This window comes from Podarcis cretensis (assembly GCF_951804945.1).
Source record: "Podarcis cretensis genome assembly, chromosome: 2".
NCBI classification, from domain to species: domain Eukaryota; kingdom Metazoa; phylum Chordata; class Lepidosauria; order Squamata; family Lacertidae; genus Podarcis; species Podarcis cretensis.
In genome coordinates, this window is record NC_137171.1 from 22,676,271 (window position 1) to 22,693,671 (window position 17,401).

The window sequence follows — 17,401 nt, forward strand, 5'->3', positions numbered from 1 at the left end:
TCAGAGTGTCTGACTAGGTTTGGGAAGAGCCAGGTTCAAATCCCCACATAAGCAATGAAATTCATCTCTCTGCCTAACCTACCTCACAGGGTGGTTGTGTGTGAGATATATATATATATATATATATATATATATATATATATATATATATTCTTGGTTTACAAAGGTACGTGCCATGTCTTTTTTCAGGTTGTACAGCCTTTCTTACAAGTCAGCTACCTTTTTTGTGAGGCTTTTGTGTTGAGTACAGTATAAGATTGGGGAAAAGGAGGGTGGGGAGAGGCTTATATTATTTTGTATTGTGTAAATGTGGGGTTTTGTGTCGGCGTCAACTGGGTAGGTTCTCTTTCTATACGTTTATTACATTTCCTTGGTAGTGAGGTTTTGGGGGGCAGGGTGTGGTTGGTTGTCTGTGCTTGGCTGCAGCCTGGTCAGGTAAACCAGATTAATTTGTATGCTGTCAGGATTCTTGGTTTTTTATTTTTATTAAGTTTTCAAATTATACATCTCAAACATTTTACATGTGGCAAAATAGAGGTAGTTGGCTTTTGCTGGCCAACTCCCCAAGGGACTGAGTCCTCTAAAGTTTATGATCGGTCAGAGATGAATGGATGGGGGCCAGATCCAGTGGAAAGTACAGTGGTACCTCCAGAACAGATCCTGTTCGCAACATGAAAAGAGCGCAATCTGCAGCGGCGTGTCTGCGCATGCGTGGGATGCAATTCGCCACTTCTACGCATATGTGTGATGTCATTTTGCGCGCATGCGCGAGCGGGGAAACCCAGAAGTAACCCTTTCCGGTACTTCCGGGTCACCGCAGGACATAACCTGAAAGAACGTAACATGAAGCAAATGTAACATGAGGTATGACTGTAAGGCAAATCTTTATTTTTCTCTTGCAACAGAGTCCCTTCCCTCCTAGCAAGGAGGCAAGAGAAACATAGAACAATGGTGTGCAAAGCTCCTATAAAGACTTTTGAAATTGCCCACCATGTGGTCCAAGACCACCACCCCAAAACATCATACATACATCACAGGAGGTGTCTTGGGCAGAAAATTGAGTGTTGCTTCTCTCCTGTCTGCCAGGATACCTGATAATGCCTTACTTGTTTGCATTTTCTGGGTAGGGCCATTCCTTGAAGATGGCAAATACCATATTTTTCGCCCTATAGGACGCACCGTCCCATAAGGCGCACCTAGTTTTTTGGGGGGGAAATAAAGGGGGGGAAATTATTTCTCCCCCAGGCGCGGGTCTGGGGCGGGGGAAGCCCGAGCTTCCCCCGACCCCAGCCCCCAAACAGGCAGCTCTCTGCAAGCCGTGGGAGCCCAGTGCCGGCTCCCGCTGCTTGCTGAGAGGTGTGCGAAGCCTGGACGCGCTGGGTTCAGCGCGTGCAGGCTTCAGCATGTAGGCAACTTTCCGCAAGCAGCGGGAGCCCAGTGCGTCCTATAGGGCGAAAACACGGTACCTTAGTTCGTCCTATAGGGCGAAAAGTGCGTCCTATAGGGCGAAAACATGGTACCTTAGTTCCTTAATCTCTTACACATATTGATAGTTTCCTCAGCTTATCAGATACATGCCAGACAGTATTTGCAGGGAGGTGTAAGCCCCTACAGTCCAAAGACAATTGGAAAGCTTTTCCCATTTCCTTCCTCCTTGCAGAGAAATATTTGAGGTCAATTTGGGAGAGTCAAAATGGCTTCAGAATTGCTCTCCTGTACTATTTCAGACACATGGTTTATATACTTATGTATGTGTGTTTGCATTGTATATTTATGAACATTTATTCTGTATTTGAGACCTTAGAATTCATATAACACATAATAGCATATATGCAGTGACTTCCCTCCTTCCATGGTTCAATTTATTTGCCTAGCATTCCTGCATATTTTACTGTAACCATTTTAGTCATTCTCCAGTTTACATCATTCAAATATTAATCACACGGTTGAATTTCTCCTAATGCTGCATCTTCAGCTGTACAGTTATTTTCCAAATACTCAGCAAAGATTTTCCACTCCTCTATTTATATAGTCTCTTCTTGTTCTCTTATTCTGTATGTTAAACCTGCTAGTTTTGCAAATTCTATCGTCTTAGGGGAAGACATTAGTCTTTGTTTTTCATGCAAGACCTTTTCAGCACAATCATATGTATGCATTAATACTTAAAGGTAAAGGGACCCCTGACCATTAGGTCCAGTCGTGGCCGACTCTGGGGTTGCGGCGCTCATCTTGCTTTATTGGCCAAGGGAGCCGGCGTACAGCTTCTGGGTCGTGTGGCCAGCAGGACTAAGCCACTTCTGGTGAACCAGAGCAGCACATTAATACTTACTGAGTTCAAAAGGGCTGGCTCCCAGGTAAGTGGGGATAAGATTGCAACCTCCTTTTGGGGCATTTCAAAGTGGTGTCTGTCAACAACTCAGCAGTCAAAGCAGTAGGAGGCCTATGAATCTAGCTGGGTGCTATATGTGTCACAGGAGGCCTGCGGTTTGGTGAGAGCTATCCTTGCATTTTAGGTTTTTCTCCTGAAAACTATTGTTTGAACAGGCCTTTACAACACAATTCCCTGCCTCTTTTAATCAGCCACTATTGCTGCTTTTAATTTGTGCTTTACTGGTTTTATTTTTTATAAGTTTATAATTTTCATTTTTAACAAATAAGCATTTCAACAAAAAAATTAAAACAATTCTCACCTATCAAACCTCGACTTCCCTCCCCCCTTTCAGAGGTTCCATGAATTTACCTTCCTTTTCTACTTCTGCATATCCCGGTTAACTCTATTTATTCTTTTCCTCATCTGTTTCATATATGTTTTAGAAACTGCAAGTTTTTAGAATAATCCTGCTAATGTCTTAATTTGTTTACAATTTGTTTGTAAAAAAAGTACTGATTTTATTATGACCATGTATATACTGTATACCGCCTTGACATACAATGAAAGAGCGGACTATTAGTACATCAATAAATGAATGTAGACCGAATTTGTTGTAACTTGATTGGAGGAGATTATATGGATGAATTTTGAGTGGAAAGCCATACAAATCTCAACCCCACATTTGACCTCTAGTGTTTACAGTATCATAAGCTTCTCTCTCGGGATCCTCAACTTGAAATGTGGGAGTAACAATGGACAACACTGCAGGGATGTTATTAGCTTCTCTCATACTCATTTCCAATATGGTGAGAAAAGCAGTCTCCTGCCCACAACCTGACATCAATTATACATTATAGGGCTGTTGTAAACCACTTTTTCAGTTAGTCTCCTACAACTTGCATTATGGAGATATAGTAAAAGGTAAAGGAACCCCTGACCATTAGGTCTAGTTGTGCCCAACTCTGGGGTTGCGGCACTCATCTTGCTTTATTGGCCAAGGGAGCCGGCGTACAGCTTCCAGGTCATGTGGCCAGCATGACTAAGCTGCTTCTGGCTAACCAGAGCAGCACACGGAAACCCCGTTTACCTTCTCGCTGGAGCAGTACCTATTTATTTATTTGCACTTTGATGTGCTTTTGAACTGCTAGGTTAGCAGGAGCAGGGACCAGGCAACGGGAGCTCACCCCGCTGCGGGGATTCGAACTGTCAGCCTTCTGATTGGCAAGTCCTAGGCTCTGTGGTGTAACCCACAGTGCCACCTGCATCTCTCATATAGTAATGGATTACAAAAGACCTGAGTTAGGAAGATCATGAGTTCCTCTCTTTGCTAATGCTGTCCAATCAGTTGTGATGAAATCTTGAGTTTCTGTATTGATTTATTTGCACAGTGCCCATTTGCACCCCAGATGTATTTTAAAATGTGTTCTCAATTAGAACCAAGGGGTGGCTCATTTAGGTAAAAAAATGGTTCAGTAGAAACATTTTGCATGCCATTGGGAAGCATCCAAGACAAGAGTAAATGAAACCATGGCCACAGTTCTGGTTCCAGATTGAATGCGGTAGGCATTGATGGAGACAAGACACTCAGCTATGGCAGCTTTCAAATTAAAAGTAGAATGAGGACTGTGGTGTGCTGTGATTGCTAGTAAAGACAGGAAAAGAAAGTTTTGTGTCAGATCCCATTGATCTCCATGATTGCTAAGGCTTTAGGAACATAGAGGCAGGAAGGTTAGAGTAACAGAAGCACCTTGTAAGGCTGTTTTTCTGCTGCTGAATTGCAGGTGTAGCAACAAAAGGCTAGGTTTTATTATTGGGGAAGGAAGGTGTGCATACAATATTTTTCTATAGGTGTTTTATACTTCCTGCACCTAATAAATGGAGGGAATGTCAGTTTTCATTTCTTAGTACAGAAAGTAATGATCTGATGTGTAGAGATTTTTCCTATTCTGATTAATTCAAGAGGATTCTAGGTGGTTTTCTATGTGAAAGAAACAGACAGAAGGTTCTTGTTTGGATTTGTTCTTCTGGGAAGCTGAATACAGCTGGTTTAAACTGGTTGCTTGATCAGGCCAGGAAGAGCCTGGGTTTTCACTCACTTTGTTCTAGTGTTGTTTCTGCATGCTATCGTGTTAAGGTTGTCTTGTTTTTGTAAGTTTTATTGTTAAGTGCTGCAACTGGATTTTATGGACTGTGCCAATCCTGCGTGTACTGGATTTGTGACCATCATGCTAATTTGCCTTCAGTAGCAGTAAAGCTCTGCTGAAGTACAATTGCCTCTGGTCTATTTTTTGAAAAAACTGCTATAAGTTTTTCCCTCTTCCGGTGCTGGCGCATTACGCATGTTCCTGCTGTATTGATGGTACTGGAGTAGTATCGACACTACCATGTCTGCGAGTGGTGAAGGCACATTTGCTTATTTGGAGCCAGATTTGAAGTAGCACATTTGCTTATTTGGAGCCAGATTTGAAGTAGCAATTAAATTAGCTTGGTCTTTGCTGCAACCAAAGGTGTACCTTTGTGTCTTTTTTAGTTGTTCCTCTGATTTCTTCATCACCATAGCTCAGTTCATGTGTTACTGATGTGGACAAATGTGTTGACTAGGTAGCAGAGCAGCACTTTTAGTGCTTCCTCCAATATTGCATCTGTACCTATGCAGTCACTTGGAAGCAAGCCCCATTAAACTAAGTGGGGCTTACCTAGAGGGATGAGTGAGATCTCCCTGCCAGGTCTTCAAGCAAGTACTGAAGGAGGATGCTGCTCTAAGCTCAAGATGACCTGCACTGATAAGTGTGCAGATTTGCTGACTGACACTGCTGCTGGACTGAAGTGGGGTGGGGGCATGCAAGGGAGAGATCTGGGTTAGAGGGGTACAGCTAGTAAGCTGATCAAAGCAAGGACCATTAGTAGGTAAAGAGCACAAATAGAAGACTGCAGCATTAACAGCATGCTTAAGTGGTAACAGCTGATGCATCTTGAGAGGTGTGTTTGACAGCAAGGGAGCCAGATCAGACAGGTAGCTGGGACAGATTAGTCAGATACACATTTCCAATTCAGAACATTATCCGTGTAAACTTTGCACAGCAAAGTGTTACATGTATCTGAAGTCATTTGGCTCAAACTTGTGGGTCTAATGCTGAAACTCCAGACCCCTTAGGGCCCTGCATTGGAGATTTAGGTATAAAGCAAACAAAAATAAAAATCTTGTTGTGGTTGACTGCCTCTTGTTGCGTTACTAATCGGTTAACCAGATTTAAAAGTATACTCCACGGGATGAAGTATGTAAGGCTGCTTTGCCAGCATTAATTATTCTCGTTTGGCACTGACTCATCAGCAGGCCAGTGGAAATTTCCATCATACAAGATTTGTTAAATCATGGTTATAACCTACTTCCATTAGGTGGAGCTTATGGAGCAGCATTAAACCTGCTGAGCTTGTTATCAAGGATGGAGGGAAATCAGACATTGTTAAGTTACAGTGAATCCGAGTAATCCTATTATGGGTGAACCAGTAAACTGGAAATGCAAGACAAAGCATGTATGAGATCACTATGTCAAAATCCTGAGGTTATGAAATATTTTTAGCAAAGGAAATCCAACACAAAGCTAAGGTTCATCATCCTGCCTTCCACCACAGGCTGGGCAGGGGAGCTTCGACACTGGAAATTTGGTTACTGTTACTTTATTAGCTCATCAGGTTTCCCTGTTGCTGCAAAGGCTTTGTGTTACACTAAGTTTGAGAAATGATATTTTGTCTCCTAAACCACCAAGAAAAATGTGTGGGATGGGGGGGGGCAGTTAAGACATGAAGGATTGATCAAAACATTAACATTGTGGGAGCTACTGCCAGTCCACACCAACCCATCATTTTCAACCATTTAGTTGGATAGCAGCTAGAGCAAAATGAAGAGCTCAAAGTAGTTAAACGGCAGGGTTAAGCCACTTCATGAAGCTTTTCTTGTCCTTCCAAGTATGAGTCCCCTCCCCTCCCCCCATTAGATAGAAAGCGTTCACCACTGATCGTCAGCTTGCTTAATTTATTTGTGCTCAGAATCATATAGAACACCAATTGTGTTTTCAAATATCTTTATTGGAAGGCCATGCATTGCCCCCAGTTGCTGTATTTCAAATCACTGTACATTTACTTTGTGAAAACACTGGCTGCATTTTCTAGTACAAAAAACTAAAAATTGTTCAGGAATGTAGAGAATATTCAACTTAAATAGCGGAAAGTGCACCATAGTTAACAGCTGCACTGCAGACATGTCTGCATGTTCCATAAGATTTTAAATAACTATCCTGTCTCAACACACAATATAAAGAGCAATTATGAAAAACAAGACACTTAAATATACTTCTAAGTTATTGGGTATAGTTTGCTGGCATTGGATAACCTATCATTGGCGTGGTGCCAGTTGCAGGGTACGCATACTGCTGCTGGTTCATTGCACCGTGCATGTTTGCCATGTTATTCCCATACTGCTGATCATAACCATTCTGATAAGCTGGTGTGCCAGCCCTAAATCCACCCTGCATGCCAGCTCCTCCAAAGTTGTTTCCAAAGGCAGTTCCGTTACCAAAACCTTGAGCACCATAGCCACCATTCTGAGCTTTTGCACCGAAGTCTCTCTTGCCCACTGCACCATAGGTTCTTTCAAAGTTTTCCCTCTCTCTAAAACCAAATCCACCTCTTTTGCCCGCAGAGTATCTGTCACGTCGGTCACCTCTGGAACGACCTGCATAAAAATTAGAAGGCAAGTTAAGAAAACCCCTTGTTGCAGTTTGGGACCTCCAACTCCTATCGAGAGCAAGGCAAAAGTTGTATTTTGAAAAAGCTTAAAAACAATACAACCACAAAGGAATAAGGACTAGAACTGAACATGTCATTACTGGTTACATATTTAAGCACTGAAAGCTACTGTTAAAGAGTTATTTTCTACTGTGATATTACAGGAAGATCCATTTTAGGGCAAAAAGGAATTCTGATGTCCATTAAATAACACATGCAATGGAAGAATCAAATGCTAGAAGTATCATACTAAGACAAGATTTACCTGAACCTCTGTCTTCAACCAACTGGAGCAATTTTGGATTGATTGCCTGATTTGCTTCACGAAGTACAGAGATGAGGTCGCTTACTTGCTTTATATTGTTAGGTGTAAAGAATGTGTATGCTGTGCCTGTTTTGGTACTGCGGGCAGTTCGTCCAATTCGGTGGATATAGTCCTCAGAGGAGTTAGGGTAGTCATAATTGATGACAAATTTCACATCTTCCACATCTGTAAAGTGTTGCAGTGCGGCAAAAAGCAATGTACAAAATTTTGCACACCACAACAGCCAGATGAAAAAGCAAGTTAGACAGTAATAGATTTTAAGATGGTAACTGCTGTAAAGAATGTTAATTATCTATTCCTGAAAAAAATAAAAAATAAAAATAAAAACCACAACACCTGAGATCATGGATGCTCTCCCTCCTCTGAACCTCTTTGCAATTCACCCCGTGATCTAAAGCCTTACCAGAGTGCCCCTAACAAGTCAAGTGACATCTGAATGCTTCTTGCAGTAAGACCAAATAAGTTCACAGTAGCCTCTTCCGTGTGCTCCAAAGGACCTCGGTATAAAAAAATGAGGCCTTGCCACACACCAGAAGCTCTAATAGAGGGCCACACTGCTTGTCTTGCCAAGACCTTTCAACCGCAGCTGCAAGAAAAACATACCTGTCCCTGAAAGGTCATCAAGTTGTTTTCATGCACTGTGTCTCGTCTAGGCAAGCGCTTCCAAGAAGCCAGCGTTCACTTGAGTGTGTGTCTCTCTCTGGCAGGTCTCGACATGACGGTTAGGGTATAGGTGACGGAGGAACTCCAGGTTTGAAAAGCCACTGCTTTTCCCACCCCAACTTGTAAAATTGAGAGGTGGACTTTCAAATTTCATGTGCCAGTACTCACCAATTTGTACAAGGCTCAGTACATTTTAAAGCTGCTCTCTCTCCATTTCAAAGGTTGGAAAAAAAAAACCAGAGATCACTGTAGTTTAATTATTCTTCGACATTTCAGCAAACTCACTGAAATCCAAAGACTCACGGACCACAGCAAACAGTATGCACACAGACTAAACAGCAGTGCACCATGGCAGTCATGCAAAGCATGGAACAGTAGAAATAACCGGGCAAAAGTGAACCGTGAATGATGCTACCGTTTGAGAGAACAGTTTATGGGCTCGTAGTTTTTGTCTTTGCCTTTTGAAGATTACTGGCACACAATGTTCAACTTTCACCTCTCTATTGGACTGGAAGCGTCCAGACGATCACTTCCACTAGTCCTCCATCCCCCTCGAGTCCTCCGATTGTCATGCCTAGGCCTTGCCACAAAGACTGCACCTTTATGTGAAAAAACTTAGAAAAATGCAGAGGTTAAAGAAAGCAACGAACTTTCTTTAAAGTTGTCTGTCACCCAAAATAGTTGTACTAACCTAGACCTCTGGAGGCCACATCTGTAGCAATCAGGATAGGAGCCTTTCCGTGTTTGAATTCTGAAACAAAGAAAACCGTATTAATTCATTTTTAAAAAAAACATTTGGTATTCTAGCAGAATAACCCTCTGAATTCATAATTTAGAAGCCGTTCTGAATTACTCACCATTTAGAACCCAGTCGCGCTCCTGTTGACTTTTGTCACCATGGATACCCATTGCTGGCCACCTGCAGTAATATTTACCGTCACATAAGTATCTTTTATCAAAGTCACTAAATTAACCAGTAATACATTAGCAGTGACCTTTTATTTTGTCCTTGCACAGCCAGTAAACGTACATGGCACCCCTACCCCAGCAAGTTCTACCACTTATCAGGAAGACACTTCTATAGTCCTTATCCTGCTACAAAATTCACACTTCATAAAAATCTATTGGAAAACATTGCTCTTGAAATATAGAATTATATTAATCTTGACCCGACAGTTCTGGAATTACGGTAGGGAGACATAACTGCTTTGGGTTCTGCAGCACCAGCATGGGTACCACGGAATAGGCTACCCCTCCCCACATTTCAGGTATACAATTTTTTTCATATTTAATTAGCTGAATTATTCCTTCAAGTGCCTATGCTAATTTGGTTCACTGGAAATATTTACCCATCTCTCCTCATTTTTCTAGTAAGATCATCACATCTTCTTTTGGTCTCCACAAAGACAATAGTTTTGTTTTCTTTCTCGCTCATTATTTCTTCCATCAACCGAATAAGCCTGTTGTAAGAAACAGTAGTATCAACAACTTTCATAAGTATGGGATTAATGCAAATTACTTCAGAGTATAAGACATTTAAAGATCTGCAGAATGCTTCAACTATTCTTTCAACCGAAAGCATTTCCAATTTTACTTACTTATCATCTTTCTCTACATCATGACATACATCCACTATCTGCAGAATATTGTGGTTTGCACTTAGTTCCAATGCGCCAATGTTGATGTGTACATGTTCTTTTAAGAAATCTTCTGCAAGCTGCCTAACTTCTTTGGGCCATGTTGCACTCCACATCAGAGTCTGCCTGTCAGGCTGGAAGTAAATGGATATTTTTTAACATTCTGTCAGTTGCCCAGCTCCTAGAACTAGCAAGTTCCTGGGCACAACTTCCCGACTGTGTCCAATAATAGTGTGAACTTACTCTAATCTGTTCTACAATTTTTCGAATCTGAGGCTCAAATCCCATATCAAGCATTCTGTCAGCTTCATCAAGAACGAGGTAAGTGCATCGCCGGAGATTGGTTTTTCCAGCTTCCAAGAAGTCTATGAGCCTACCAGGTGTTGCAATGCAAATCTCCACACCTGAAAGCAAAATTTAAGTTACTTAGTAGTCATTTCTCAAAATGATTTTACACTCTTTGTAGCTTATAAGCTATCATGGTGAGGCTTAACATACTAGAACTTTGCTCAGCTGTCATTTTCATACCTCTTTCCAGGTCACGTATTTGTGGTCCCTTAGGAGCACCTCCATAAATACAAGTAGACTTCAAACGGCAGGCTCTGCCATATTCTGCAGCCACTTGCTGCACCTGCTGAGCCAGCTCTCGAGTTGGTGCCAGCACCAAACACTGTGAACAGAAGTACAAATATAGTCATACTGTACTCTGGGTAATTACTGGTACAGATTGCACTGAAAATGATAGGGCATTCTATTTTTTACTTCATTCTTTACTTTTTTACTTCATTCTTCAAAGTAAAGTAAATACACTGGTGCAGATTCACTTATGGCAGTAAAGCTCATTACGACTTTATGCCTTTTGGTTAGCGTTTTTCCATCTGTCTGCAAGTTTGTTATGGACAAATAAATCATATAGCTTCAACAACTGCTATAGAAGATGTAATGAACTGTGTTTATACTACTGTAACAGGGAATTTGGCCACTGGAAGGTCATAGGGAGCAAAGCAAAACTCATCAATACTGCAGTGGAAGTACTGTTCTGTGGCACTCTAGGAAAAAATGGAAGCTGCTGAGAAGACTCAGCAGCTTAAAAAGGTAATGAAATAGACACGCTCCCATTATTTCTTCGCAGAACTTTAACAGGAGATCCCTGCCCGTTTTAGTCCTCCAAGCTGCACCCCCCATGAGCCCAAAGATCAAAAAACCAAACTTTCAGCTTGATCCTATCACAAATACAAGTTTCTACAGCCATGACATCCAAGGTTAAGTTTTCGTTACCCCTGCCACACAACAAATTTCATGTTGCTCAATACTTACAATGGGCCCATCTCCTCGTTCTAGGAATGGCTGATGGTTTATGTGTACTATGGCAGGCAACAAATACTGTTGGGGAAAAAGGAAGGATCTTAGTTCAAGGAAAAAAATATCATTCATTTAAGTCATCTGAACAGCTAAACAGAAGTACTTACAGACAGTGTTTTCCCCGATCCAGTTTGTGCTACGCCAACCATATCCAGTCCACTCAAGGCAACAGGCCAACCTTGTGCCTGAATAGCAGTTGGTTCCGTAAAGTTCTGTCTCTGAATAACTTCCATAACGTTTGCTAAAATGCAAGGAAGTATGCTAGTTAAGTCCAACAACTTTATTAAAGAGGTATATACAAATATGTATTTACTACCAATAAATTTACTACTTACCTGGAAAGTTAGCTTCATAGAAATTCATAACTGGTTTTGGACAATTGTGGCCTTTAACTGTGATCTCTTTTCCTGCTCTGTATTGTTCAATCTCTTGCTGCAAATAAAAAAACCACGACTCATCAGGCACAATATTCACTAAAACAGTGATTTAAGCACGCTTCAAGCAAAAACAGTGATTTAAGCACGCTTCAAGCACAATTCAAGCAACATTGTCTACAAAGTTAGTAGTTTTCATACCATAGGACGTCTGGCAACGTCAGGATGTTCCTGGTAGAAGTTCTTCTCAAATTTAGGAAGCTCATCTAGATTCCATTTTTTCTTTGTAAGCTTTTCTCCAGGGTTCCCAAACTTCTTCCCACCTAAAGATCCCCCTCGACTTCCTCCAAAACGAGGGCCACCAAACCTGCCAAGGCAAAATTTAATTCAGTGTCGTAAGTAGCCATGGTAAAGGGACATATTAAAAAACGATCGCTGGCATCTATGTACCCCATAGCTTCCAACCCAAAAGTTAAAAACACAGTAAGGTTCAGAACTGGTAAGATACTAGAAAAGAGAACTGAAGTTGGGTTAACGCTACAAAAACAAACGTCGCCGTCGGTAATTGCCAGGCACTCCCTCTTTGCGTCAGGCTCCTAAGTGGGCGGGGATGGTTATGAAACCTACACGGTTCCGGTAAGAAGCTAGCTTTTTCAAGCGGCGGGATTAGGCTACTTCTCTTTTTAGACACGTATCTTAACGCTTCATTCAGAGTCGGGGGAGAAATTCGAAGCAAGGGGCTTAAGGCGCCTGCGCGCACCCAAAAGGGCTTCTAAATCCCGCTTAGCCTACCCCCCGCCTAGCCTTCGTTACCCTAAATTAATCCCATTTCTAGACTGGGCTTTTTTGTCCGGGGCGCGTGGCAGGGGAGAGGGGTGGCGCCGGGGGAGGCCGCCCGCCCAAACGCGCCAAGCCGCACACAAAGGAGGCCGAGAGGCGTCTCCCCCCTCCCTCCATCTCTCTCTCGCCCTCCCTCCCGCTTTTGTCTTTTCCGTCTACGCCACATTTTCTAGTCGGCGCGTCCATTTTGACGCCGGGGCGGGGATAGAGAGAAGCAGGCGGAGGAGGAGGAACAAAGGCAGCCGCCGGCATTTTGATTTCCCCCTCGGTCGCCGCATGGCGGGGCCAGCCATTGACATCCGCCCGAGTCCAGAGACAAAAAAAAAGGTGGGGGAGGGGAAACCGGTGTCGGCGAGAAGATAAATCCCAGTCCGCACGTCCTTTTCTGCCTCCTGCCCGCTGCGCTTCTCTTCCCCGCCCCCCGCCTAAATCGCCTTTTTTCTCCCCCCCCCTCAGCGGAACACCACCGTCAAATTAACCTCCCGCTTCTCTCCCCCCCCCCCCCCGCCCATCCTAACTATCGGGCCTCGGCCAGCGACGACGTCCCTGAGGCGGTCGCTCATCCTCCTCCTCCGCCCCCTCCCCCCATTCCGTGCGCCTCGAGCGGTCGCCGGGAAACGGCTGCTTCTCGCCGCCGCCATTTTAACGACCCCCGCCATCCCAGCCCCAGACGGTATTTTAAGACGGGAGCCTCGGGGAGCCGGCCGCGTGTTAAGTGAACCGAGCCCCTCAGGCTCACCCGCGGTCCCTCTCACTGGAATACCCAGGCATGCTGACGGCGACGGCGACGACGGCGATCAAGACGTCGAGGATGAACGGCACGGACGGTCCACAAGCGATACGCCGATGACGAGGGCGACTGAATGGGGAGGGTCCGGCTGGGCGGATGCCGGTTATATACCCGGCGCCGCCGCGAATGCCGGGAAGCCGGCTCGTGACGTCAGCGACGAGCTCGTTCGCGCCCTCTTCCCCCGCCCCCGCAAGATTCTCCTCTGCTGTTCCTCGAAAGGCGGGGCAGGGAAGGGGGCGCGCATGCGCACGTTCTCGTCCTCGAAGCCAGCCGGCCGGCCGGCGTGCCGGGTGGTTGTAAACTAGGCCAAACGGAAGCGGCTCTCCTTGTCCGGGTAGCCGCCGGCCCAGGAAGAGTCTCGGCCTGAAGCGACCTGTAGGGCTTTCCTCCCCGCTCCCACTTTACGCTACTCCCCCCATTTAAAACCGAAAGGAGGGTCGCCCCCGCACACCTTAGGGAGCGAGCTGCCTGCGCCCCCGGGAAGAGAAATACCGTGCGATTAACGGTAATGGTGAACCCTTCCCGGCTTAGGGAGTCTTTCAAAGCGATGGTAATGAAGGAAGCCCTTCATAGCGCATAGGTTTCCAGGAAAAGTACAGCATCCGCTATGGGCGTAGCCAAGGGAGGGGCAGCTGCCCCCACAATCTATTTGTTGTTTAGTTATGTCCGACTCTTCGTGACCCCATGGACCAGAGCACGCCAGGCACTCCTGTCCTCCACTGCCTCCCGCAGCTTGGTCAAACTCATGTTCGTAGGTTTGAGAACACTGTCCAGCCATCTCGTCCTCTGCCGTCCCCTTCTTCTTGTGCCCTCCATCTTTCCCAACATCAGGGTCTTTTCCAGGGAGTCTTCTCTTCTCATGAGGTGGCCAAAGTATTGGAGCCTCAGCTTCAGGATCTGCCCTTCTAGTGAGCACTCAGGGCTGATTTCCTTTAGAATGGATAGGTCTGATCTTCTTGCAGTCCATGGGACTCTCAAGAATCTCCTCCAGCACCATAATTCAAAAGCATCAGTTCTTCGGCGATCAGCCTTCTAGCAAACTCAGGTTCTGCCCACTAACAAAAGGCCTACTCACCACGATACCCGCTTTGGAAAGTCCAATCCTATTGTCAGGGCAAGAACCCCTGACTGCACTGCACTTAACAGCAGTAATAAAAAAGTCTCGCGTCCCTGACCTGATGAGAACCCAATCCTATTAATTTTGTGCATCGTGCTCCTCTTCAGCAAAGTTGCTTCTAAATTTCAACTGCAGAGTGATCTTTCTGCGGGAATAGTGTTGCCCCAAGGCAACAGGCTCATTTCCCCATTCCCAAGCACCCCACTCTCTTCCCTTTTCGCTTGCCAAAACACGTAGCAATAATGACTATTTTGTCTTGAATGTAGTTCAGAACATGAAACAACAGGTTATGTGGATGGCATCAGTGGTACAAAAGCAGCAGCACAGAGGACTTAATACAGGATAGGTAAGGGGAAGGGCACACCCCTCTGGATGATGACAGCATCCATCACGATACTGGAATGTAACAGGCCAACTTGCAGCACTGAAAAGAGTCATTGCAGAGGTCACTACCACATGTGCATATGAGCTGTAGAAAGGAAAGAGAGTGCATACATTTGTGTTTTTAACTGCCCTGGGGTCATCTGATGGAGGGTGAGCCAAAACAGGTATTTAAAAATAAATAAGACACATGGCATAAGACCATAGCATTCTGCTCTCACACAACTCACAGGAAACTTGTGGCTGATCCACACCCTATATTTAAAGCACATCTAACACACTTTAAAAACACATGACTTCCCCAAAAAATCCTGATAACTGTTGGGGTTTTTTAAAGGTGCTGGGAATTATAGCTATGGTCTCAGGGTTTTTTTGAGGAATGATGTGTATCGGATGTGCTTTAAACGTTTGGTGAGAACCTATCTAAAGACTACCCTTCGGAAACAAGATGGCAGCACAAAATTATTATTATTAATAATAATAATAATAATAATATTTGTACACTTCCCTTTATCTATAGATCTCAGAGTGGTTCACAACATATACAAGATAAAAAAGACAAAAGAAATAATAAAAACAAGAATAACTTAACTCCTCCCCCCACATTTTATTATTTTTATTTACTCATCCAAAACCTATTTTGGTATTATCCAGGAATCAATTCAGTTTGAGTAAGGGTGCAGAACATGACTGGAGTGCCATGACTATTAGTATTATAAAGGAAAAATGATGATTGGAATAGACATTGAAAGCGCACAGAGCCAAGCAAAGAATACCCATACAACAAACAAAGCAACAAACAAAGCCAAAAAGCAGAGTAACAGTACAGCAATTATCAGATTTCCCAGAAGACCTTCATGCCTCTGGATAAAGATACCAGTGGGACTCCCAACAGCAGCTACAAACAACACCATTTAAGTGCAGAATCAGGTCAGGTTTATAAAATCAGCAGTGCTAATACTATACTGGTGATTGGGCACCCACACACCCCTGTACCCCCACACTATACCTACCTTGGGAATTTCAAATTATCATAGACACTGTGTGTGTGTACATGTGTACACTAGTTTAAGTGTCAGCTAAAGGCTTACAACAGACTAAGGGATTGCATCATCAAAGCAGTAACCACACATGGAAAATGAAAGCAAAAACTCAGCGCTAGCTCTAGTATGCAACAGGTCCCAGATAAATTCCCCAAGCATAAGTATTTCTTCAAAAGTTTGTAGCCTGGACTTTATTAGTCCTATCAGTACAGCATAAATTATAAAGAGAAATCCACCACACCCCTGGATCTTAAAGCACCAGCAGACTACTACAGGGAGATGTACCACTTTGTGTTTTTAGTTGCAATGTAGCTATGGCTTTAAAGGTAATATCAGCACCTTAGATTGGGCTTGTAATTGAATATGCAGCCAATGCAGTTGTTTTAAGGATCAGTGAAATATGAACCATGCTATCCATACCTATTAAACATCTGGTAATTGCATTCAGCACTAATTGACTCTCTGGCTTCAAGGATAATTTATTGCAATAATCAAAAGAGAAAGTTACCAAGGCAGGGACCACTGTGGTCAGACTATCCCTGTCCAGGAACGGTTGTAGCTGGTGAACTACTTGAAACTGGAAAGAGACACTTCTCACCACCAAGGCCTCAAGTGACTGTACTGTATCCACATATACCCATGAAGTACATACTTGGGTTACACAAGGTTGTAGCCAATGCTGAAATGAATGGACCCAAGTTAGCCATATTCATTGATAATAATGGGTCTACTCCAAGTACAACCTACCATAAGTCAAGATGTAGGATCAGTATTTGGGCAATGCCCAGGACAGTGAATATTACTTCAGGACATTGCAAAACTACACACAATTGTGTAGTTCAGCAAGTATGTGTTGCTGGTATTTCCTGGACTAAAGGAAATACAACAATGTTTTGAGACATTAGACTCATTTTAATCAAGTGTTTTCAGTCTTTAGCTTTATCTCTGTTGTGACTGAACTCAACTACAACATGGATGCTAAATCCAAAACCATTATTATCAAAACTCAATAGTATACAAAGGTTATAAATCTAAAATCAAGTGTTATGTTTCTGGACAATATGAAACATGAATGGTACGACAGCTAGAGAATAGAAATTGTTAAGGTTAGTTTTATAGACTCCAATGGAACATTAAAAACAAAGGCCTGGGATGGGATATAGCAGAATTCCAATTTTGCATACACTCTAAAATCAAACGAATATCAAGCAAACTCAGATCCCGCTGATGAAATGCTGAAAACTGTTCTCTTTCTCAGAGGAATCGCCTTCCAAGACTCCTGCAGTTTTGACCTTGCTAGGCTCGTCTTGGCTCTCCATTAAGTCACATGTGCCCAATGTGCCACGCAAGCCTTAATTCTCCTGCCCACCTTCCCTTGCCTTCCAACCTATAAGCATGTGGTCCGTGGCTAGTTGGCAGCAGTAGCAGGCGCTCTCAAGGCTGGCACAATGTCCTTGATAATCCAAAATGAGGTCTGCCAAGGGGCCTGTTCCGCTGGTTTACATCTTTCAAAATTGACACGAATGCCACCATCCGAAGACAAGAGGTTTCTTCTACCCTGTCTGGAAACCTGGCGGTGGACCCAGGCACCACTGGGCAATGGCCTAGGTCTGCAAAAAAAGAGGACACCTTTGCTGACTTCTACTTTTAACTCTGACGACTCTCCTTTTACATACAAAAGGAGATGCGGGTAGCGCTGTGGGTTAAACCAGA

General features: G+C 43.7%; 1 protein-coding gene across 1 annotated transcript; it reads right to left on the reverse strand.

Annotated features, from left to right (window-relative positions):
• Positions 1-6,436: 6,436 nt before the first annotated feature.
• On the reverse strand, positions 6,437-13,258 carry DDX5 (DEAD-box helicase 5). The gene is made up of 13 exons (XM_079965467.1): positions 13,097-13,258; positions 11,719-11,884; positions 11,479-11,575; positions 11,251-11,384; positions 11,099-11,164; positions 10,310-10,451; positions 10,025-10,185; positions 9,743-9,915; positions 9,494-9,604; positions 9,002-9,063; positions 8,836-8,895; positions 7,422-7,646; positions 6,437-7,103 (listed from the first exon to the last, which is right to left on the reverse strand). Exons 1-13 carry the CDS (start codon positions 13,126-13,128, stop codon positions 6,730-6,732), a joined length of 1,803 nt encoding a protein of 600 aa, XP_079821593.1. The 5' UTR covers positions 13,129-13,258; the 3' UTR covers positions 6,437-6,729.
• Between the last annotated feature and the right edge of the window lie 4,143 nt (positions 13,259-17,401).